Source organism: Lemur catta, chromosome 17, assembly GCF_020740605.2.
Source record: "Lemur catta isolate mLemCat1 chromosome 17, mLemCat1.pri, whole genome shotgun sequence".
NCBI lineage: Eukaryota > Metazoa > Chordata > Mammalia > Primates > Lemuridae > Lemur > Lemur catta.
Window position 1 is genome coordinate 27,683,156 of NC_059144.1, and position 24,604 is coordinate 27,707,759.

The 24,604-nt window shown below is 49.4% G+C and overlaps 1 protein-coding gene across 4 annotated transcripts in view; it reads right to left on the bottom strand.

Annotated features, from left to right (window-relative positions):
* Positions 1 to 10,909: 10,909 nt before the first annotated feature.
* UBOX5 (U-box domain containing 5) overlaps positions 10,910 to 24,604 on the bottom strand; it is a 30,299-nt gene continuing 16,604 nt past the window's right edge. Inside the window, exons 2-5 of one of the 4 annotated variants that reach the window (XM_045528964.1) lie at positions 21,452 to 21,546; positions 18,991 to 20,191; positions 15,433 to 15,594; positions 10,910 to 11,641 (exon numbers count right to left, since the gene is read on the bottom strand). In XM_045528964.1, coding sequence (XP_045384920.1) covers positions 11,433 to 11,641; positions 15,433 to 15,594; positions 18,991 to 20,191; positions 21,452 to 21,505 — 1,626 coding nt within the window. In that variant the 5' untranslated portion in view covers positions 21,506 to 21,546 and the 3' untranslated portion in view covers positions 10,910 to 11,432. Of the gene's footprint in view, positions 11,642 to 15,432; positions 15,595 to 18,595; positions 18,753 to 18,990; positions 20,192 to 21,451; positions 21,547 to 24,604 lie in introns of those variants that run through there. The other 3 variants (XM_045528965.1, XM_045528967.1, XM_045528966.1) reach the window with 3 other exon arrangements.

A 24,604-nucleotide genomic window follows, 5' to 3' on the forward strand; every position in this document is an offset into this window, starting at 1 on the left:
GCTTCGCGGGCGGAGGCAGCGGCCCGGTCGGACCCTCAACCACACACACCCGGGCCCCAGCGGAGCCGAGCCGCGCGCCCTTCGGAGAAAAGTGGGCAGAGGCGGCGCGGCCGGGGGTCGGGGGCGCGGTGAGCCTCGCCCCTGGCGGTCGCTTGGGGTTCCCACCTCCGCCCGGAGACCCCAGCGTCACCCCGCCAACCCGGGGTGCGCGGGCGGGCCACCCGCAGGGAATATCCTCCCACCCGGTGTATTCGGTGCCTGTGGTTTGGGGATTGAAGACAGAAGTACCCGGGAAGAGGGAACGAGGGGACGGGAAGGACACACCTGGTGGGATAAACAGCTGTGCAAAGATGTGAAAGAGCAGGATCCCAGCGTGTGCGTGTGTGCGTGTGTGCGCGCGGGAACTTGTACACAGGACTCAAGTTGAACCAAGGCAGTGAGATAGATGGCCCGGCACTGAGTAGGTGCCAGCGCTATTCTAAGCCTTTACATGTATTTTTCTATTTGAATGGCATAAAAGCCTATGAAGGAAGAAGTATTTTTATACCCCCCCCAACCTCTTTGCAGACAGGAAACTGGGGGACAGAAAGGTTGAGTAACTTGTCCAAGGACCCAGGTAATAAACAGCAGACCTGGGACTTAAAGGCAGGCTCCAGAGTCAGGACTATTCACTCTGCTGCCTCAAGACCCCAGCGGTGACTAAACCACCGGGACATTAATAACTTACTCAGACTCAGGTTTGGAGATTGGTGGTTAGAGCCCTGGCTCAGACTTCAGGGATGTCACCCAGGGCTTCCTGGCTCCCTTCTGGCACCCTCCATGAGGAAAGTCTGGGTGTCTTTCCTCATGGCAACAGGTGCAGCCACAAAATGGGTTCCTTCCTCTGAGCCTCTCCTTTCTCAGGGAGGAGAAACCTGCCCGGCAAACCCACTCTGAAGTCCCTCAAGGCTGGGCAAGAACCTGGCTGTGGGCACCCACTCCCAGTCCTCTGCCCCGTTTGGGTTAGGCCAGCCAAGGTCCATCCCCAGGTGTGCTCGTAGCCCCGTGACAAAATGGGGTCCAGTTAGTACAGAAGAGGAGGGAGTGGCTGCAGGTCAGTAACTGGGGGTATGTGTCTCTGGGCCAGGCTCGGAGGGGTTGTAGACTTGTACAGGTCACTTCCCATGTGAGGACCCTGTAGCACAGAGAGACTCAGTGGCTTGCCCAGGGTCACACAGCTAAGCAGGAGCAGAGCTACTAGGCAAGGAACCTGTCAGTCCCCAGTTCCTGTACCTTCCCTGCCCCTCACCCACCAACCTGTACCTGGTCTCCTGGCTCCTTGGCTTACTTCACACACCTGGTCTCAGCTGTGGCCAGGTCATCTCCAGAGCCCATCCCATTCTGCCCCCCAGACTGACCACACTACTTCCCTGTGCAAAACTTGTGCATGGCTCCCCACTGCCCACTGGACAACGCCCAGATACGTCCAAGAGGCCTGCAGGTCTGGCTGTACTGCCTCTCCTTAGTCCTGAAAGCCACACAGTTGGTCCCATCCCCTAGGGATATGCCTAGCCCAGGCAGTGCTGCAAGGCCCCCTCTCCTAGTGCCTTTTATTCAGTATTTTGAAGAACTGATGTCTGGTTGTGTTGAATCTGCACAGTTTGTTTGTTTCGTTAATTTATACCTTTATCTTTGATATTTCATTTTGTCTGCTTTCTTTGAGCTGACCCTGCACATTTCTGACTACTTGAGTTGCAAGGCTGGCTGATTAGTGTTCAGTCTCTCTCCTTTTATAACATGTGTTTTAAGGCTATAAACCTTCCTTTGTTCCATGAATATGGTTTATTTGCTTATTTAGAGATGGAGTCTCACTATCTCGCACAGGCTGGAGTACAGTGGCTATTCACAGGCATGATCATGACACACAACAGTCTTCAACTCCTGGGCTCAAGTAATTCTCCCCTGTGAGCCTGCTGAGTAGCTGGGACTACAAGTACACCCCACCACACCTTTTCTATGAATTTTAATTTGTAGTTTTCTCATTGTCATTTGGTTCTAAGTATTTCCTAATTTCCATGATCATTTATCCTTTCCCTTCTAATTATTTAGAAGAATGCCACTGGATTTTTGTTTTGTTTTTGCTGTTGCTTTCATTTTCCATTAATATAGGAGTTATTTTATTATTGATTTTTAATGTTATAGCTGGATAATGTGGCCTCTGTTCTACCAATTCTTTGGAATTTTTTGAGACTAGTATTGTGGCCTAGTAAGTGGTCACATTTGGTAATATTACATGAATCCTTGAAAAATAATCATATTATTCAAGAATTAGGTGCTTGAAACTGTGATTTGAAGGGTTCCTACCTTTTCTGCCTTCCAAAATGTGTATTTACTTAACCGTAAGTCTTAGGAGAGGTCTGCTAATGCCTCTCACTATGGTTGTGGATTTATGTACTTCTGCCGCTTTGAAGATATGTTGTTAAGTGCATGTAGGTTTCTGATTGTTGTATGGCCTTGATGGACTATTCCTTTTATCATTAAACAAAAGTCCTTTATCCTTGATTTTTATCCTGTTAATAATTTTGCCTAAAATTCTATTTGCCTAATGTTAATTGCCTACATTAGCTTTCTTTTTCTTCATCCTTTTATATCTACCTTTCAGTGTCAGTCTGCTTTAGGTATGTCTGTTAAAACAGACTGTAGCAGGATTTTACTTTTTATCCAACCTAAGAGTTCCTGTTTTAACAGGGTGAGCTTAATCTGGTAACATTTAAAGTGATTGCTGATCTACTTGGGCTGATTTGCAAACATTTAGCTTCTGTTTTCTATTTACTATGATACCTTTTCACTTCTCTTTCCTTCTTTCCTGTCTTCTAATGGATCATCTTTAAATTTTATTCCTATTCTTTTAGTAGCTTCACTAAACCATATCTGAGGTTAATCCATATCTCTATACTCCTCCAAAGCAAGCTGAATTCCTTGGAATGTTTTAATAAGGAATTGCTTTCCTCTGATCATTTATTATGCTGTTGTTAATACCATCCATTTCCTACACTAAACAGGAAAAGTACATAAATAGGGAGTAGAGTGGCTAACATTTACTGCATGCTGACAGCACGTTCTCAGCACATACATTATAACAATATCGTTGAGCCAGTCATGGTGATACAGACCTGTAGTCCCAGCTACTCAGGAGTCTGAGGCAGAAGGATCACTTGAGCCCAGCAGGGGTTCAGCAACTTCCCTAGAGTGCCACAGCCAGTAAGGAACAGAATCAGGATCCAAAACTAGCATTGTGATTCCAGAGCACCCCTGAGAGGGATCACTGCTCCTGCATCTGTGACTCTTTGATGGGTTCTCCCAGGCTGTGATGTGCCATTCTGATAGAATAGGAAGAGGTTCCACCATCGTGCTCTAAATGTGTTAAGCTAGTGACACCCTAACTTGCTTCAAAATAATGAGAGGGGCAAATTGGTTAAGAATAATGCAGAAGAAACAAGACCATGAGTTGAGAATTGTTGAAACCGGGTGACGGGTACACAAGAATTCATTATATTAACGTGCACTTTGTATGTGTGTGAAATTTTCCATAACAAAAAGTTTAAGTATCAGTCCAACCTTTTGTGGATTCTGGGGTTAAATATGATCAATTACTTAAAAATTGTAAGTCAGGCTAATAAAATGTTAAATAAAACATGTTCTAACTTCCTGCCTTGACAAATACATGTTCACAATAACCTGAAGGCCAGGTTTAGATTTGGAATTCTCATACCCTTTGGAGTTCTGTAGCAGAACTTGGCAGCTTGGGAAAGATGGTTTCTCCCTGTAGCCTTAGTCTCTCCCTGTCCCGAGGGACCTCACATGCACATGTGTGGGCACCGGAGCCTGCAGGTTCAAGGTCTGCCTCCCTTCCCACTGCTCAGACCCAGCCTTTGCACACCAGGGAAGAGGACTGCTCCAGCCCAGAAGCAGTTGTGGGAAAGTTAGGCAAGGCGTTCTAGCCCACAGCCCTCAGGGTGTAGATACCCTCTGATCCCACCCTACAGAGAGCCAGAGCATGCTCTCTAGGGCATGGGGCCAAGGCCAGGGCCTCTCTTGTCTGGGACTTAAAAACCTCACGCCTTGAAATCCTGTGACAGCAGATGAGAGCCTGGCAGAACCCCATGCTCAGTAAGCACGCGGCTTCTACAACTCAGCCGCTCCACCCCCACCTGCCATGGGGCACCGACGTCCAAACCAGAACACAGACGTCAGTCTCACTATGGTCTGCCCCTTCCTGGACAGTCATACAGAACACTCATACTCTTGAGCGTCTAGTGCCAGCCTTCTGCTCCTGCTTCCACGTTGTGTAGCAGGCTCTGGAAACTGGAGCTAACGGAGTTGACTGAAAGGCTACTGGAGCTCACAGGTTGGGGGAAGGCAGGAGGACCAGCTTGGACACTGGTGCTGGAGGGCTGCAGAACACGGACCCAGGAATGGCACATGAAATGGACGTGTCAGGTTCCACAGAAGCAGCGCCCTAGACTGGGATTCTTGTCCACACGGTTTATTGAGGGAGGACTCTCAGGAGCACCCCACGGGGAGGAAGTGAAGCTGGACAGGGCAGGGGAGGAGACTAGGTAAAGAAGGGGTCTTGGCTGGGGTGGAACTTCAGCCAGACTCCACTGCAGAGCTGCCCTACCTTGGGTAGGAGGGTGGATTTTTTTATATTTGTGTATTAGTCATTGGGCAAAGGGGGTGGGGGAGAAGGATTCTCTCTTGCTGAGCTGGCTCCTGCCAGCTGAGGGCAAGTCTGGAGAAAGGCCAGCTGTAAACCATTAACAACCCACACTCACCACATCTGGGATGGGTGCACTCGGTAGTAAAGAGAATCTGGAAGCAGCATCTACAGGGTCTACTGTAGAATAACTTCAGCCTGGTGCCGCCACTCAGATTTGTATTGCAGGGAGGAGCTGGCTATTTGGATGCTAATCATCCATGTTGACTTCTTTTTTGTTGTTGTTGTTTTGAGACACTCTGTCTCTCAGGCAAGAGTGCAGAGGCATCATCATAGCTCACTACAACCTCAAACTCCTGGGCTCAAGTGATCCTTCTGCCTCAGCCTCCCGAGTAGCTGGGACTACAGGCATGCGCCATCATGCCTGGCTAATTTTTTCTATATATATTTTTAGTTGTCCATATAATTTCTTTCTATTTTTAGTAGAGACAAGGTCTCGCTCTTGCTCAGGCTGGTCTCGAACTCCTGACCTTGAGCGATCCACCTGCCTTGGCCTCCCAGAGTGCTAGGATTACAGGCGTGAGCCACCGCACCCAGCCTGGATTCACTCTTGAAGCTTTGCACGGTGGCTGAGGGCTTCAAGGGTGAAAGTTCGAGAAAACAAGGCAGAAGTGACGTGAATGGCATTTCATGACCATCTCAGAAATCACTCAGGCCCAGTTCTGCCAGGCTCTAGTGGTCAAAGCAGCCACAGGCCCACCCAGGGCCAAAACAAGAAACAGGTCCCCTGTGGCTGGGGAGGCGTCCCTGATAACTGGCAACCAGTAGTTGGACACACTCACAGTGGCCTGAAGCCAGGAGGGAAGGGGAAGACCAAGCGCTAGAACGGATGTTCCCAAGGACAGTTGAAAGGCGGGAGAGCAGCTGGGAGAGCCATGAGGGAGCAGCCACTGGACCTTCAGGAAGGGTTGCTGAGGGACCCCACAGTGTGAAGTGACATTCTGGCTGTGGCAGCTGAGATCACTCTCTGGCTGGGCCACAGGGTCAGCTTTGCAGATTTTCCACAGACCAAGCTCCAGCAGCTTCAGCCAGGCCGTGCCCACGCCTGCCATGGGCTCCTCTGCAGAGGAAACTTCCAGGCTGTGGGCCGCTTACCGCCATGCCTCCTCTCATTACAGAGAGGCCTCACTGAGGCCATCGCATGCACAATGCGGGCCCGCATCTCATTTCCCCTGTTGCTCACCCTCCCCTGTCCCCTCCTCAGTCCCAGGGGCCAGACTCCCCCCATCTCATCCTGTGGGTGGGAGGGAGGCAGGCAGGTGAGAGGGGCTCTCTCTGGAGGCTCCTGGTTTCTGAGGCTAATTACAGCGTCCTCATTACTGAGGCGTGGGGTTGCATATCATCCGCTGAGTCAGTGCTGATGTCTGGGCCCTGGGCCCAAGGGAAGGGAATCAAGAATCCTGGGAGGGGGAGGCCAGCCTGTGCCTCTGTCCCCACCCTCCATTCTCGGCCCCCTCGCTTTTCAAGCCCAGTTCTCTCTACCAGGTTAGAGGGGACACCAGCGGCCCCGGCCCACCCTTCTTCCCCACTCCCCTCTGCTTCCGGACATCTTCCCGGGACTGTCCCCATCTGTGTCTCAAGCCTTCCCACCCCGCCAGGACCACGCAGGGCTCATTCATTTGGTTACCAGTCACACACGGCTTCCCAATCACCCAGTTCCTCTTTCAAACTGGATCTCCTTTGGCCACACACGTCACACACTGGGGTCTCCATAGCAGGGTCTTGACACCCACTGCCCTTGGCCTGCCGAGGGCCACTCTAGAGCCCCTCTGCACCTACTCCTACCCACACCCTCCTCTTGTAGGAACTGTACGGGGACCGGGACAGGTACTTTTCCATTCACATTCCCACCATTCACAGGAGATTTATCCATTTATGTGGGGCTAACTCTGCTGAGCCTTTATTGGGGGAGTATCTTCTATTTTTAAGCCCAGAGGTGTGATACTGAGTTTTCAGAAGTTCTGCCACAGCCTGGTCATGACGCTGTGATTCCATAATTAGACTGTGCTGTGCCTCTGCTTCTGGACTGCACGGTGGGCTCGGACCCGAGTGAGAGGTCCGTGTGGCTGGGTGGTCTCTGGCCAGATCAGTGCTGCCGGTGCCCAGGCTCTGCAACAGGAGACCACCCAACCACGGACACTCAACTACACCACGCAGCCAGCCAGGGCAGCTCTTGGTGGAACTGAGCCTTGGTTTCCTCCCAACTATGAGTTCGGGGATTAAATGAGATAATACGTATAAAGCACTTAGCACCATGCCTGGGACATTGTTCTTAATACATAGAAACTGCAAAGAGACTTTGCAAAGGTTTTGAACATGCATGGATGGCCTTCAGGGTCTCCATGATCTCATGGTCACACATGCGCAGTCGTGTGTGTAAAGCACCTGTTTCTGGGCCCACAGGCTGGCTGCAGCCGGCCCCTCCATGGAGGGCAGTGTGGCTCCTCAGCCCACAAGGATCAGCCCCGGCTGCCTGAGCTGCGTGCTGGTGGGGCCGGAAATCCTTTCACATGTCCCCAGGGGTCCTCCAACTAGATCCCTAGACATGGGGTACAAACATATGCGTCGTGGCTAGATATTGCCACATTCCCCTCCACAGAGCTCATGCCCCTTGTATTTCCACCCAGCAGGGTGTGACAGCCCCATTAATCAACGGCCCCACCACCTGACTGTGGTGAAACATTGAGATTTTTGCCAGTCTGCTAAGCAAGAAATGATATGTCACGGTCCTTTTTTATGTCATCATATTATGAGCAAGGTTCAACATTTTTTCCATGTTTAGAAGCATCTGTGAATCTCTTATTTTTAGAAGCTATATATTATGAATATTAACCATTTAATACAGGTTGCAAATGTATTTTCTCAGCTTGTAATTTGTTTTTACTTTGCTAATGGATTTTTTAATCATGTGAAAGTTTGTTTTTTTTTTAAATGTATTCAAATTTATCAATCTTTTCTGTTCCCGTATCTGGATTTTGAATCAGGAAAGTCTTCCTCACTCACAGGCTTTACAGGAATCCTGTCGTTTTCCATGTTCCTCTAGTTTTCACACGGTTTCGTTCTCCTGGGATTCCTGCACCACCTGCTGAAAGGCCCAGGCTCACTTGTTTGTGATGCTGCCTTCATAGTACACGAAGCTTCCACGGGGGCCTCTTTCTGTGTTTTTAATTCTGGTCCGTTGATCTGTGTATTCATGGCTTAGCTCTCCCCACTCCCAACCAAGAGTTTTGTCCTTTCACAGAGATTTCCTGGATATTCTGACTTGTTCTTGCAAATTAGGTTTATAATAAGAAGAGTATCTAATGACAAGGACAAGTGTCCATAAAATGATTTTAAGAGAAATAGCCAGCAACAGACCACATACTATATATATATAGATACATTTTTTTTTCCCTTACAGACAAGTATTGGAAGAGAAAACACCACAATGTCTGGGCGGCTGTCTCTTCACTGCTGCTGATCATGACCCTGACACAGTGATAAACGCCATAACCCCAAATGTTCAGGAATTTGATGTTCAGGATTGTGTCTTTTGGGATTATGCTCCAAACGGAGCACCCACCAGCCACATGTGACTATGAAGCACTCAAAATGTGGCCGGTGTGACAAAGGAACTGAGTTTTAAATGTTATTAACTTTCAATTAATTTGAATGACCACATGAGGCTAGTGGCTCCCACACTGGACAGTGCAGCTTCGACTAATTCCCAACCCGGACAGTGCCCCTCCCACCCCATGCTGGAAGGAAAGGTCCTGCCACGTGCACATGGGCTGAGAAGCCAGGCGAGGCACAGGGAGTGGGGAGAGGACAAGCTGAGGGGTCAGCTGTGGAGCTGGCACTGCTCACAGAAGACTCCGTGGGGGAGGGCCAGCCTGAAGCAGCAGCCCCTCCCCAGTGGCCATCACAATGGCAGCCGGCCAGCGTCACAATAACACAGGTGGGAGGCCAAGCAGCAGCCTTGCAGCCCAGCAGCCAGTTTCCTTCTGGGGCAGGTCCCTTTGTCTGCAGACCTACTTACAGCAACCGCAGCGTCAGAGGGCCCCGTCTCCTGGGGGATACAAAAGCGCCCAGCCACTGAGTGGCCTCACGCTGGACACCTACAGGAGGAGGCAGGCCAGGTGTGGGGCTGGCAAGACCTGCTCAGCCCCAGCACCCAGGTGCCGCAGGGCCCAGCCGCCCAGCTGCAGGGGGCTGCACTGCGGGCTGAGCAATGAGAAGCTGCTCCTATTCTTCCTGGCCGTCTGGTTCTTCTACTTCTTCTGCCTTCACCACTGATTCTGACCGCCCTTCCGCCTGCTCAGGAGGGTGACAGCAGCTGGCCTCACCCAGCCCCTTCCAGTGGGACAGAGTGGCCAGGGCCAGAGCCTGGGCTCCACACAGCAGACGGCAGGTCTCACCTTTGCACCTGGGGAGTGGACATTTGGAGACCGCAGTCCCCCGGGGTGCTGTGACCCTGGCTCCTGCCCGCTGAGGGCCCTGGTGCTGCACGGCCCAGAGAAGCCTCGTCCTCCATCCAGTAAATGGTGCAGGAAGGGGAAGAGAAATGTGTCCCAAACACCGTGCAGGCGAGGGTGTGCAGAGTTTCTGGAGGGCAGCGGGGACACAGCAAGGCTTGGGGCCCTGAGTCTTCCCAGTCGGCGCAGGTCAACTCTGCTTGGTGACTGGGAAGCTGCTTTGTGCCTGGCCCCAGGCTCTCATGAGAAATAAACTGCTCTCAGAGAAGCTGACAGCAAGAGACATTTTATTCCCATTTTTGGGGGACAGAAAAAGAGCCCAGTGGTGCTTAGCATGTTTCTGGCCAGGGTGGTGAAAAGACCATGTGCTCTTGGAACAGTCTTTAAAATGAGATAAAAATGGATGCATCTCCAGGGCTGCGGGTGTCCAGGCTCCACCCGGACCTAGGACAGGTGCTGGCTGCCCAGGTGGCTCCCAGGCCTGGTCTTCCCGGGGAGCAGGAGCGGCTAGACATGCAGACCCCCAGGGCCCCGCAGTAGCCGTGGGCAGCAGCTCCAGCACAGCCGCTGGGGGGAGGCAGCTTTGCGCTCCTGTGTGCACCCTGTGCCCACGCAGGCCACACACTGGCAGAGCGCTCGCTGGGTTTGGGTGACAGGATGTCCCCCAGAGAGAAGGGCTGCCGGCAGTCAGAGAGCCCTGGTCGGGGGGAACAAGGCTGCTACCCTAAGACCATGACAGGGAACAAAGGTTCCCCCGACACACAAAGAAGAGCTTCTGCTACATGCTGGGGCTTTTCTAAGACCACGGTCGCGCAGGGAGGGTCAGGCAAGACTCGGGGCTGGCACAGACAGTTAAAGGAAAGGGCACACAGGCGTGTCACCAGCAGGGCAGGACAGGCCATCCGTGCAGTCCCTGAAGTCTCACGGTTGGGCTGTGTCAAGGTCAACATCTCTGAGAAGTGGAGGGAAGGGTGTGACCACGTCTCTGCAGCCACCTTTGTGGACAGATCCCCTGGGAACTGTAGCCTGACCCCCAACCCCAGATCTCTGAATTCTTGGGTCTGGATGGGAGCCCTGGGTGTCCTGAAGCGACCAGGAATGTGTAACCGTGGCCTGTCACAGGTGCCTGGGACTGATTAAGCTAAGGAGCAAGTACAGTATAGAGTGTCTCTAGGCTGCTCCTTCCCAGGCGAGCTGAGAAGGGAACAGGGAACAGCGCCGTGTGTTTGCTCGCTGACGTTCTTCTGGTGATTGGATTCTAGCTGATGTAGTAAACAGTTGTAGGGGGACAACTTTCCCCTTGGGACTCCACGAAGCTAAATTTTGGATTTAAAAAACCCCACAGCCCATAAACAAGTGTTTTTCCTGAAATGGGCCACACGCAGAAAAGGTACCGTCCCCCTCAGAGAGCAGTGTCAGGCACTGAGAGGTGGTGGCGCCTGGCCAGAGGGTGGCACTCAGCCCCCACCCCCCACACGCCCACCTGGGCTCATCCCTCAGGGAGTCTGGGCCTCAAGCACTGGATGGATCTGAAAATGGGAGTTTTTGTCCTTTCAGGCCTCTGACGGGAATTACAGCCTGGCAGGCTGCAGTGACGCAGTGACTGCTCCCGGCTGCCCTGTGACAGTTCTGCTTGTGTGGGTGTAGGAGGGGGACAGAAGCAGGATGACACAGGCGCTCTACGAGAAGGAAGCCCGCAGCAGACGTCAACCATCACTTTATTAAGGCTTGGAGTGGCCGCCAGTGTGGGCTGCGTCATGCACCGCACGGAGCCCCCGCTCCGCAGTCTGGACAGCCTGAGAGGCAGGCACCGCGTACTGTGCTCCATGCACACCCCCGCGGCAGGGGTGTGCTGACATCGTGGGGGCCCAGCAGGGTCCCCTGCCCACGTGGGGCTGGCTCCAGCAGGTCCTGGGCTCTAGTGGGGGCAGTGGCAGGGAGGCACGGGGGGGGGCGGGCAGGGACATCTCCTCCTCGCCTCCCACCCCACCCTATGGCTTTGTTATCCTAGTGCCACCTGAGCAGGTGTGGAGGGCTCCTCCCCCACCCCCACCCCCACTCTGGGCCTGTGCTGCACCGTGAGGTGACAAAGGGAAGCCCCCTGGGAAAGAAAAGGCAGCTCTGTGCCTGGGACCTGGCCAGACCTCAGGGGAGCTGTGACCTCGCTCTGCTCCCCCTCTGCTCTTTCCAGCCACGGGTCTTGTCCAGTCGGGGCTGCTCACTCAGAAGTGGACCCGCAGCACGTCCTGGCTGGCGACTGGCTGCTGGCAGGCCGTGCACGTCATGGGCAGGGAGCGCTGCTTCTCACCCAGGCAAGGTCGGCACAGGAGGTGGCCACAGGGAAGCTGGTAAACGGGCTCCTTTTTCAAGTACGGGGAAAACGCTCTTTTGCAGGAGGCACATTCGGGGCCTGGGGCGCTCCCAGGCTGCTCTGGTAAATCAGGGAGGAAAACAGGTCAGGGTTAGGGAGGCTGCTGCTCGGTCCAGGCACTCTGGAAGAGGCAGGGCCGTCCCTCGTGTGCCCCTGCAGCTCCACCCCTCCCTAGCCCGCCTCTGGCTGATGTGGGAGGGAGGGTGGCAGGAGGCCTAGGAACTTAAGAGGCTTCTCTCTGTGGTCTTTGACCGAATCTCAGCACTCCCATGAGTGCGCCAGAAGAGCTGGCTTCTCAGGGCAGCAGGCAGGACTGGGCCCTCCTCCTGGTCTCCCAGCCAGGCTCCCTTCCCCTCAGACAGGCTGCCAAGGCTAGAGCAAGCACAGCTCTGACGACGTAAACTGCAGGACGGTGAGATGCACAAGAAAAGGAAACAGCAGCGAATGGTCCGCTGGACCTGGGTTGGGGCAGGTGGGCAGGGAGGTCCCCAGAGGGCAGGGCTGAGGTCTGTCTGCAGTGCACCTGCCTCCTGGGCCTGGCGCCTGCTTCCCTTGAGCCCCTCAGCCTGAGCCCCTCATGCTCCTGTTCCCAGTCCCCTTCCTGCGCTGCCCTAGCCTCGGGCAGGTCTCTGTCCTTCTCAACTCCCGCAGGGTCTCCCTGAGTGAGGGCCACTGGGCAGCTCCTGCACCCCCATCCCCAAGGCCGTATCCATGGCTCTTTCTCACCAAATCCCCACTGCTCTGTAGAACGGCAGGGCTGGGCCCGCCTGTCCTCATGTGATCCACTTCTTCGTTCCTGGCCACCACTATTCCGGGGACCCCAAAAGGCACCTCAAATTGATGTGTTTCAGAAATGCTTACTGAAGCCCCTCCTGTCTGTCCATTTCCATTACCACAATCCAGGCCACTCAGTGCATCTCGTCCTCCCTGGTCACTTTCCTCCAGACTTGTCCCCACAAGCTGTCCTAAATTTTCTCCAGTGACCCATCTATGTAGCCTGACACCCCATGCCTCTATTTGATACCTCTTAGGGGCTCTCCATCTTCTGGGATGGTCAAGACCCCCTGCACGGCCAGGGGCCCAGCCAGCCTCCCTCCCTTCACACGTAGCCTCAGCCTTTAGGGTCCTGCAACCCCCATCACCTCCTTTCTACACATGTGACATCGGCCTCCTGCCTTTGGGCGCTGCTCCCTCTGCCTAGAATGCCCTCATCCAGACATCCGGCTCAACCACACCTCCTCCAGGAAGCTGTCCCGCCTGCCCCTTTTCTGTGTTTCAGAGCCTGTCAGCCCTTCTCACACCATCAGATCACATGCCTGTTTCCGCCCCCAGGCTTTGGAAGCCCCTGGAGGGTCAGGACTATGTCTGTGCTTCTCATGTGTTTATTCTCTGGGCCTAGCGCAGCACCTCACATGCCTTGTGCTCAGTCAATAATGGGATAAATATACCTGGTTGATCCTGCCAGTAACGAAAAAAGTAAACAAACAAAAAACATGTGATGAAGATCTGACATCTACACAAAGGGCCCAGTTACCAAAGAAATGCAACTCAGCTCCGGAGCCAGCTGCTTTGCAGGGGTGCCCTGTGCTGAGCACCCCAAGTCCTCACAACGGAGCAGGAACTACAGAGTGGTCTAGACAGTGCTGCCTACCTCTACGCCCCTGAGGGCTGTAGCCCAGAACGAGAGTGGCCTGGCCTTGGGTGTTTGCTTTGGGCCAAACATTAAGCAACCTGAAAGTCCCAGGTGTCTCTCGTGTGCACACAAGCCAGGAATTACCCAATGAGTTGAGGGATTCCTCTCCTCACAGGTGAACTGCTACAAGAAAGGGAAGGAGGGAGGGAGGACAGGAAGGAGGGAAGGCAACAGAAGCAAAGAGACTGCTATTTACTGAGTGCCCCTTCTATGCAGGCTTCGTGCTAGAGGTCTCAGAGATCTGCATGACCTACAGGTGCACCCTGAGAGTCTTAACATCTTATTTTCCATGAGAATCTTAAAAATCACCCCTGGCACCACACCAGGAAGCAAGCAAGGGCCTCAATTCTCTCCAGCACTGACCAAAAGTCCCATGAAAGCATCCCAGAGACCTAGAGCCCCAGGGGCAGTTTCAGCGACAGAAAATAAAAGTCATCAAGGAAAAGACTATTGTGTCCTAGGCAGACTGGAAACCCAAATATAAAATTGCAAATTGAGGTGATTAAGAGAGAGAATGAAAAAGGGACCTGAGTGTGGACAGGGTGGGCAAGCATGGCCTCCTGTGGGAAAAGCTGTAAGAATGAAAAGGGGCAAACCATGCAGAGGAAAAAGGACAGCAAGGACAAAGAGCTGGTCCATTAAAGAAAGAGAAAAGACACAGAGTGTGGCTTCAGAAGAGATCACAGGGAAGGGCAGATGGGGGGCTACAGCATGCAGGACCTCAGAGGCAGCAGGAGTTTAGATTTTATTTTAGTTATATTTTTAAAGACAGGGTCTCCCCTCTGTCACCCAGGCTGGAGTGCAGTGGTGTAATCATAGCTCACTGCAGCCTCGAACTCTTGGGCTCAATCAACCCTCTTGCCTCAGCTTCCTGTGTAGGTGGTAGCTGAGAACAGAGATGCACACCACCACACCCGACTAATTCTTTAAATTATTTGTAGAGAAGGGGTCTTACTATGTTGCCCAGGCTGGGGTCAAACTCCTGGCCTCAAGCGATCCTTCCCTCCGGCCTCCCAAAGTGCTGGGATTACAGGTGTGAGCCACCGTACTCAGCTAGAATTTAGACTTTATTCTAAGTTCAATGGGACGCTATGGAACATTTTAAGAAATGAGGCACCATGATCAGTTGACATTGTAAGAAGATCCCTCTGAGTCCTGTGAGAATGACGGGCTACAGTAAGGCAAGGGTGGCGATAGAAAGACCAGCAGGGGCTACTACAGGAGTCCGGGGGACACAGCGCAGGATCTGGGGCCAGGGCAGTAGCCACAGGAAGGAGGCGGAGAGGACTAACCTGAGATCTATTTCAGAGGAGTACGGACAGGACTTGACAATGAACAGAATGTCAGAGTGAGGACGCTGGAGGAAACCAAGGGTGACTTCCATGTTAGAAGTAGATTCTTTGACAAGATAGGTTCTTGAGAATGGTCAGGATAATGAGAGAGGGCAGGAGAGGGACAGGGAAGTGGGGAAGGAGAGGCAGAAGGGGAAGATGGCCTGGGATGCAGACAATGGAAGGCTCTGGCTCTGTGTAGGCAGGAGGAATCAAGTGCAGGCCTTGGCATTAGCCCCACCAGGTCTCAGGTTGTCAGAAATGCCACAGCACTGCAGTCAGTTCCTCTCACTTTGTATCCTGACAGAGTCTGTCACACAAAGTGCTCCCATGTTCCCTTTAGGCAAAAATTGGCCCAGTAAGCCACTGCTGTTCTTTCCCAAGACACTGATTAAATGTTTATAGGAAAGGAGGAAGACGACATACTCAACCCCAAACCTCCCTTCACAGTTACATAAAGTGTACCAAATGTCATACAGGAGACTAGCTTTGGAAAACAAAGAAAAAAGGAGAAACAAAAGTCCTCAAGAGAGAATTACTAACATTAGATCTTAAAAAAAGAAAAACACACACAGCAGAGGACAGCCAAGCCCTAGTCCACAGAATTACTAAGGATTGACTATAGAAAGCCTTTTTTCACCATAAGCCCCTTAACTCTCTCTGGAAAAGGCAAGAGAACAGCTTCTCTCCCCAGACTGGGTGCTGGAACAGGGGAGAAGCCTGGCCACGCGAGTCCACAGAGCCCTGGAAGACATGGCCCAGCATCCTGCACGGAGAACACACCACCCGTTCAAAGGCTCCAAGGAGACAGACGGGGCCCATGTTACCCGAGCCAGTGCCAGGCCTCCAGGAAGTGCTGCTCCCTCTTGTGCCAAGGTGCTGCAGCTGTCCCCTGGTCAGCCGAGCCGTAAAGGAGGGCATGGAGCCAAGGGTGGACATCAAGGCAATTTCCAAGCTTTGTGACAGCTTCTGCTCATGGGACACTGGATCTGTCAAGAGATGTGCACACCACAACATCCAGAGACAGGTTTGGCAAGAACAAGATGCAAGTCCTTTGAGGACTACAAAAATGGCACTTCCAACTTCAGATACATATAAATGTAAAGACTTCCTAATGTCTACTAGTGGACCATGGTGACAGAACACCAGGAGTTAAAGCCCTGGGAACCCTGTCTGTTCCCACCCATCCCACGAGCCTCAGGTTTCCTGGGCTCTGGCTTTTCTCCTACACAAATGGCTGGGCAGGCGTGGGCCACCTTGTGGCTCAACTGCAGAACTGCATGCTTTTTTCTAAAGGCCTCCTTGCTGGCCCAGGAAATGTCGGGCGAACACAAGCCAGCTCTGGACTCCTGCTCCCTGCCTGCCCCTTCCCTCCCAGGCAGCCTTAGTCTTCTCTTTCCCCAACCCCTCCTTCCGGGAGGCCCCCCACCCTGCAGGGCTGCTTGCCTGCACTCTCTAGGTGTTGGTGTCCTCTCTCTCCTGTGAAGGGGGACACAGCAGCCGTGACCACATGGAATGCCTGAGACCTCCTGCTCGCTACCCCACAATCCCAGGGGACCACTGGTCAACAGAGAGCCAAGCTAAGGAATGAGGGTGAAGGCAAAAGAGGTGGGGGGACAGCTGCCCAAGAAAGGCCCCAAGGACCTGCCTGGTAGCAAAATTTGCAAGACTGCCCCCAAAGAGGAGAGTATAACATTTTGTCTACAGTTTGTGGGACACAGGACATCAGCTTAGGGCCTTGAAGGAGCACTAGTCAGCGTGGTCCTATGTCACCAAGTCTGTCAAGGCCAACACCACTGAGACCTCTACAAACAGACACTGAGGTCAAAAGACCTTTTTCCTTGTCTCACCCCATGATACCTCAGATCCTTCCAAAAGTTTCTGGGGGTCATGTTAACTAGAAATTAAGCACACTATTTGCATAGCCTTTTAGAGAAAAACAGGAAATCAAAAGAATAATCAAATCTAAACATACTAATTTCCACAAGGAAAAAGGAAAAGTTGTCAAAGAGCTACCCTCTAAAAGCACCAGGCACTGATAATCACTGGGGAATTCTGCCCAATGTGTATACGAGTAGATTATTCTAATACTATTAAATTGTTCCAAGGCTAGGCCAGTGGCTTGCATTTGTAATCCCAGCACTTTGGGAGGCTGAGGTGGGAGGATCGCTCGAGGCCAGGAGTTCAGAACCAGCCTGGGTAGCATAACGAGACCTGTCTCTACAAAAAATACAAATAAATAAATATTTTCAAAAAAATTGTTCCAGAGTATAGAAAAGGAAAATTTCTACATTCTTTTTATGGAACAACAACAAAAAAAATCATTGATACCAAAATCTGACCAAAGATAATATACAAATTCATACATAGCTATAGTCGTCTCATAATGAATGTAAAAATCCTAAATAAAAACACTAGCAAACAGAACCAAGCAGGACATTAAAAGAATCACAACCAAATGGAGTATAAGAATGGTTCAATATCAGAAAATCTATTAATGTACTTTATCACATTAAAAGATCTAAGGATGCAGCTGGGTGTGGTGGCATGTACCTGTAGTCCCAGCTACTGGGGAGGCTGAGGCAGGAGGATCACTTGACCTCAGGAGTTTGAGTCCAGCCTGGGCCACACAGAAAGACCTTGTCTCTAAAAAAAGAAATTTGACCACCAATCCTGGATGAAAACACTCAATAAAAAAGGAATCAATGGTGTAAGACAGTTTCTGAAATTTCTCCAGTGGACCCCACCTCCTGATATTCAAGCCCTTGGGTATCTCTCCCCTTGAGAGTGGGCTGGACTTAGTGACTTGCTCCTAACAAATAGAATACAGCATAAGTGAGAGATGTCACTTTCAAGGTCAGATTATACAAGACCACGATTTCCATCTTGTTTGCCTATTTTCTCTGGAATGCACAGCTACCACAGAGTGTACTGCCCCATGGAGAGGCCCACAGGGCAAGGAATTGAGGGCAGCCTCCAACCAAGAGCCAACAACTGAGGACCTCGTCCAACAATTCAGCCCAACAATTCAGCCAGGAACTGAATCCTGAACAATCATGTGAGTGAGCCTGCAGGTAAATTCTTCCCCAGTCAAGCTTGGAGGGGACCACAGCCCCAGCCGACACTTTGACAGCAGCCTAGAGAGACTCTGAAGCAGAGGACCCAGCCAAGCCAGGTCTGGATTCCTGACCCACAGAAGTTAAGAGATATTGAATGTTCATTGCTTTGAGCCAATAAGTTTTGAGGTAATTTGTTACATAACAATAGATAACTAATACTTCCTTTTTTTTTTTTATTTTTTTATTTTTTGAGACAGAGTCTCCCACTGTTGCCCAGGCTAGAGTAAAGTGGTGTTATCACAGCTCACTACAAACTTAAATTCCTGGGCATGCCACCACACCCAGCTAATTTTTCTAATTTTTTTTTTTTTCTGTAGAGACAGGGTCTATGTTGACCAGGCTAGTCTCAAACTCCTGGGCTCAAGCGATCCTCCCCCATCAGCCTCTCAAAGTGCTAGGATTACAGGTGTGAGCCACTGTACCCAGCCGTAACTAGTATTTCTTTAACACCATAAAACAGATCTATCTCAGCCTAAGAGCCAACATCAGATGTAGGTTGAAACATTCACGCTGAACACATCCAGCCGCAAAGGTCACCAGGTAAACCAGGGCTGCTCTTGTAGGGAGAGGGCAGCATCAATGGCCCCAGAAATCACTGGCAATGCAGGGAAGAGGCAGGAAGCCCAGATCTCTTACTGAAGAATGTTGTCATTTGTCCACACTTTTACTAACTGTACTTCCTTCAGTGTGGATTTTCTTTTCAGCAACTCTCTCCTGAAAGGAGGGCCTACAACCTAGTACTTCAATACTTTTCTGTGAGCTCCTGGCACCTCATGGTGAGGTGAGGACTTCAATGTACTTAAAACAACACACCTCTGTGAAGGTTAGAAACAATCCCCAGAGAAGCCCACTGACACACGAGTAACCTTACGTGAGGTACCAGAAGGAAGGCTTGGTCTGCTTTGAGGGACTGGTGTCTCTCCTCCCAGCAGCTCTGACCAGAGGCTTCAAGCCCAGGAAGAAGTGTTGACCCAGCCAGGGCACATAAAGGGAGCCCGAGGAAGGCCAAACTGCCAGTGGGACTATCCCTGGAGAGAGGAACAAACATGCAGACTGAAGCCCTGGAATAGATGTGAGCACATCTAGCCCCTCCAAGGCCTCCAAGACAAAGCTGAGGGGGACCACGATGAGGAATGAGAAGGAAGAAGCCTGGGCACAGCCTGAGGAATCTAAGCTGGCAAAGCATAAAGCAAAGGGCAATAGTTCCAGTGTCAGCTGGGAAGAGTAGGGATAACAATGGGCCAGGGACATAGGACGGTGAATTACCTGTTGAGCAGTCCATGTGTGTCAGGCCAAGCTCATTGGTGACTTTCATTTTCTTAGCAGTGTGCTCTGAGGTAGTGGGCAAGACCAGAGGGCTTGTGGTAGAAAAACAGGAAGCATTTATACCAAGGCTCCTGTCCGGGGCTTGTTCAGCCTGTTCCATCTTCCTTTTCCGAGAGGGCAGAGCAATGGAAGAAGGAGTCACTGCCAGTGTAGTCTGTGCTCTCCCAAGCAAGTGGCAGCCAGGGACAGTGTGCTGGAGCAGGAAGTGGTCGATCCGAGCTTTCAGGGAGGGGTGAGGCAGGGGCTGGGAGTGTGGAGTAAAGGCAACCCCCGTGAAAGGGTCGCTGGGCACTCGGCCCCACGCAGCTTCACTGCGGTTGCACTTCTCCAGCGTACTCTGGTCAATGACCTTGCCTGAGGGCAGCAGCATGGGACAGGGCATGATCTCCAGGGTGATGGGATCCAGGAACTCCTCAGGCACATCCTGAATTACCTCAGCCAGCTCCTGCAGGCTGGTGGGGGCCTGCTGACCCTCAGACTGGTCCCCGGGGTCACAGTCACTTTCCATGGGCAAGGCCGGGGCCTGCAGAGCCAAGTCCTGGGGCAGGCTCTCTGAGGCAACCAGGAGAACGCTGTCTATCACCTCCTGAGAGCAGGTCTTGGCCGGCTGACCCCACACTTCTAACCGCTTGATGCAAGGAATACCGCTGCCTGTCACGTGCGTGATACAAATCTTGAGGTGGGCCACATGGCTAAGGGAAAGAGCCCCTTTATTCCAAAGCTCTTGAGTCACAACAGCAGGGGAGGGAAGTGTGACTTCCATTGGGCCAAAAGGTGGCCTGGCCTTGAAGCCCCTGTGACTGAACACCACTTGGCTCTGGTTTTTCAGTAAGACTTTGCCTACCAAGGTGAACAACTCCTTGTCCGGGACAGATGGCTCGGCTGGGCCTGGGTTCCGGCACTCGGGCGTGCTCCAAGATGCTCTGCTGCATGAGGCAGATGTGTACATTTCCAGGCCAGTGACGTTCTGGCCTCCCCCAGCTGTGAGGTCTAGGTTAATCCTACAGATTTCCACATTAAAGGGAAAGGAAACTGTCACATAGACTGGTGGCTTAATGAAATACTCTGTCCTAAAACCATGACTTCTCTTTGTGAGGTCTTCAGAGATGAGATTTTCTACTTCATAACCATCAGCTGATATCTAGATTTAATAACAAATGTGAGACACATTGATCCAAATGAAGACAACTAGTTTTCAAGAACTTGTCACTTTTAAGAAAACTCTTTAAAGAAAATCTGAAGTTCCTCTATTAAACTAAATTGTCATAGGTTTTTTTTGCAGGCACCCAAGATCAAGTCAAAGGCTGAGGGTAACTGTGTCCCCAAGTACTGGCCAACATTAAAAATATGAGCAACAAAACCCTGCCCAATCAAACCAAAAATCCCTTCAAAATAATATCTTTGTGAAAAGGGGTATATACTAGTGGTTTTTTATTTCAGAAGAAAACTTAGGGGAAAACAAAAATGTTCATTAAAGTTCTCAATTTTGTTTTTGGACCCTACCTATTATGACAGTTTCATAGGAAGGCATAATAAACAAGCTTCTTGCAAATTTATGAATGATGAAACTTGGTTCAAAAAAAAATGTATGCACAAAAAACTGAAATTTAGAACACTAAATGTGGCAGTGGTCCCCAACCTTTTTGGCACCAGGGACCAGTTTCATGGATGTCAATTTTTCCAAGGAGGTGGAGGAAGGAGAGGGTCGGAGCTCTGTAGCCTGTCCCTAACAGGCCACAAACCACTACTGGTCCATGGCCCGGGGCTTGGGGACTGCAGTGCTAGGGGACGGAAGTAACTTCTTCCCCCCTTAATATTTCTAATACTAATCAGTGGACATTGTTATAACCAATGGAAATTGTTAAGATATCTTTGTCCAAAGGAGTCAGCCTAACAATCTGGAAACTTGAAATAGAATGCTGGGTGCAGAAACTCCAAATTAGGGAAGGGGTTCAGTTTTTCCCACGGTGTTTCCTTGTTCCCTCCTCTGTGCTGTGGATAGATACCCTCCTTTGCACAAAAGGGGAGGAAGCTTAATCCAAATAACAAGGCACCCATATAACAAATGCAAGCCAGTATTTCTAGCAAGAACTAGGAGGAGAGAATTTCTATCTTTGCTATGACTGTGACTAGCTTGAAACTGATCACCAAGGAGGGAAGAGCACAATGAAGAAGACCCTACACAAAATGACTCACAGCTCACCTCATAATGGTGCTGTGAGATTCCAGAGGTGAGCCTGACCCATGCTTACCTAAATACCATCTGGTGAAATCTAAAATAATGAGGGTAAAAGTACAGTAAACCTGCATCAAGTCCACATACACAAGGCAGAAAATGACTAAATACATGAATACATATTGTATATTTTTAAGTATGTGTGTATATATTTGTCTTGTTTACCTTGTTGCAGTGAATTCTTGGTCTGAACTGTGGGAGGCAAAGATTTATTACCATCTTTGTGGATGAAAAGATAGCTTCCAAGCATCAGAAACAGCCTTAAATTAAAAAAAAAAAATGGTATTAGAAAAGTTAAAATTCAATTTTAACTTTCAGAAGTTGATTCCTAAGAGAAGAGAAACAGGATAACAAAAACTTTAAAACATACACACATACTCTCACAGTCTGTACTCACTTTCCTTATATCCTACATATGTTGGGAAAAAATTAGTCACTGAAAAATTGCAAAGATTTCTACTGCAGGCTCAACAAGTTGGCAAAGACTGCCAGTGTTAAGTGTCCATTACAGGACAAGAGCAGCAGATCCTTTCTAAAACATCTTACAAATGATGGCATCTGTCTCTTTGGGAAATAATGATGCCCAACACTCGGATTCTATAAAATCCTGGGTGCTATCAGGGTCTATAACTAGTATGATCTTACGATCTCTCTGGTTCCAACACCCTGATTTTAAGGTCAAGTGCCTCCTGCCTTAATGATTAATCCAGAAAAAAAAAAATGGCTCACCACATGAAAACGCAAACAGCCTAGCCCATAGCTCAGGAAGACTGTCTCCCTAGCCCTGCTGAAGAAATGGCTATGTAACCTGAACTCACTGCAAACACTGTCCAGGAAATATTTACAAACTATAGCCTCCTTCTCCAAATGTGGCATCTAAGTACAAAAAAGACTTAGGTCTGAGTATAAACTGGGAAACTCAGATCACAGCTGAAGTGTCCTATGGTTCAGAGAAGTAGCTTGGAGCCAGATAATAATGGCATTGTAAGACAACAATACAGGTTTATAAGTAGATAGCACAGAAGTCCATTTTCATTAAAGAATTATTTTTATTACAAAATATTTCAGATAAAAAAAGAATATAAAACAGTAGACACTCTTCTACTCACCACCTAGATTTAGCAAATGTTAACATTTTCCCATGTTTGCTTCTGATTTCAATGTTAAAAGTAAAATCTATAAGATATAAACAAAAACATCACCCCTTTTATTTCCTCTCCCTTTTTGACAAGAGGTGAGCTCTATCTAAAGTTGCCTACCATTGGAATCAGTATAGGTATGTATGTACCCATAAACAAGATACAGTAGTTTTATATATTTTAATGTACTTTAATAATTGCTGTGTATATCATCCTGCAACTTGCTTTTCCATTAAGCAGTATTATATTAAGGTCTTCCATGTTGAAATGTTTATATCTAGTTTATTCATTTTAACTTTTCATAGTGTTCAACTTTATAACTAAAACAGTTTGTGGCCGGGTACAGTGGCTCACGCCTGTAATACTAGCACTCCGGGACGCTGAGGTGGGAGGACAGCTTGAGCTCAAGATTTCGAGACCACCTGAGCAAGAGTAAGACCCCATCTCTCCTAAAAATAGAAAAAATTAGCAGAGCGTGGTGACCCACAGTTGTAGCCCCAGCTACTCGGGAGGCTGAGGCAAGAGGATCACTTGAGTCCAGGAGTTTGAGGTTGCAGTGAGCTACGATGACACCACTGCACTCTACCCAGGGTGACAGAGTGAGACTCTGTCTCCAAAAACAAAAAACAAAGAATTGAGAACTCAAATTACTGAGCTATAACCACTATTTTTAAAAATTAAGTAGAATAGAAAGAAAATGTTAGCATGCACCACAGATGAGGTGAGCACTGTTTTGTGAAACTTTTGTTTCAGTTACATACATATGTATATATGCACTCATTCATTCATTTATTCAAGGTTTTGATATAAAAGGCATTTCTTACTCAGGGTTGTAGTGTTAAAAAAAAAAAAAAAAGTTTGAAAGCTACTGGTCAGAAGGAAGCCATAGAAGGCTTACAACCAGGGAGAGAAATGACACTAATGAAAAGTCTGCACAGCAATTCTGAACCACTTAGAGGCAATTCACCCTACAAAAGGTTTTCCTTTCCTTTGGCTGATGTGTTCCCACTGTCTTTTCTGTACTACATGAAGGACCATCTTTGCAAATGGCTTCCTAAGACATCAAAGATGAGTACTAAGGTATAAACTACTTGGAAATAAACTGGTAGTCTGTTTTTTCCTTAACATTTTCTTCTTTTAAGTTTTATTTGAAGGGGGTGCTATTCTTTAAAAAGAGGAAGGAGGAAAATGAACTATGTATAATGTGTTACTGAGCATCTCACAAGGACTTCAAAGCTACTTTCTAGGCCGGGCGCGGTGGCTCACACCTGTAATCCTAGTACTCTGGGAGGCCGGGGCGGGTGGATTGTTTGAGCTCAGGAGTTCGAGACCAGCCTGAGCAAGAGCAAGACCCCATCTCTACTAAAAATAGAAAGAAATGATCTGACCAACTAAAATATATATATAGAAAAAATTAGCTGGGCATGGTGGCGCATGCCTGTAGTCCCAGCTACCAGGGAGGCTGAGGCAGTAGGATTGCTTAAGCCCAGGAGTTTGAGGTTGCTGTGAGCTAGGCTGAGGCCACGGCACTCACTTTAGCCTGGGCAACACAGCGAGACTCTGTCTCAAAAAAAAAAAAAAAAAAAAGCTACTTTCTAAGAAGGTGTTTATTCTTAAAAGATTTAAACTTTTTAATTTTAAGATAATTACAGATTCATGCGTAGTTGTAAGAAACAATACAGAGAGATCCCAGATACCCTTTACCCAGTTTCTCAAAATGGTAACATCTTGCATAGCTCTAACGCAACTTTATAACCAGGAAATTGACAAGGGTAACAATCCACTGATCTTATTCAGATTTCACCAGTTTTACATACACTCGGTTGTGCGTGCCTATCTATTAATAATTAGTTCTATGCAATTTTATTCTATGTGTAATCACTACCATAGTCAAGATGTATAAGTCTATCACCATAAGAATCCCTTTAAAATGTTTTTTATTTTATAAATCCAAATACTCTATTACCATAAAAGTCTTGAAGTTGTTCACCCAGATCTAAGCCTCTTGACTGAAGACTCCAGTTATGCCCACATTGTAAGAAACAAACTTGAGTGACACATGTTTATTCTTGGCATTCACGTCACTTAAATGATAAATATAACTATGTAGAAAAATGCAAAAGTGTACATAAAGAACACAACTTGTATTATGATTGCACATTTGTTTAAAATCTACATC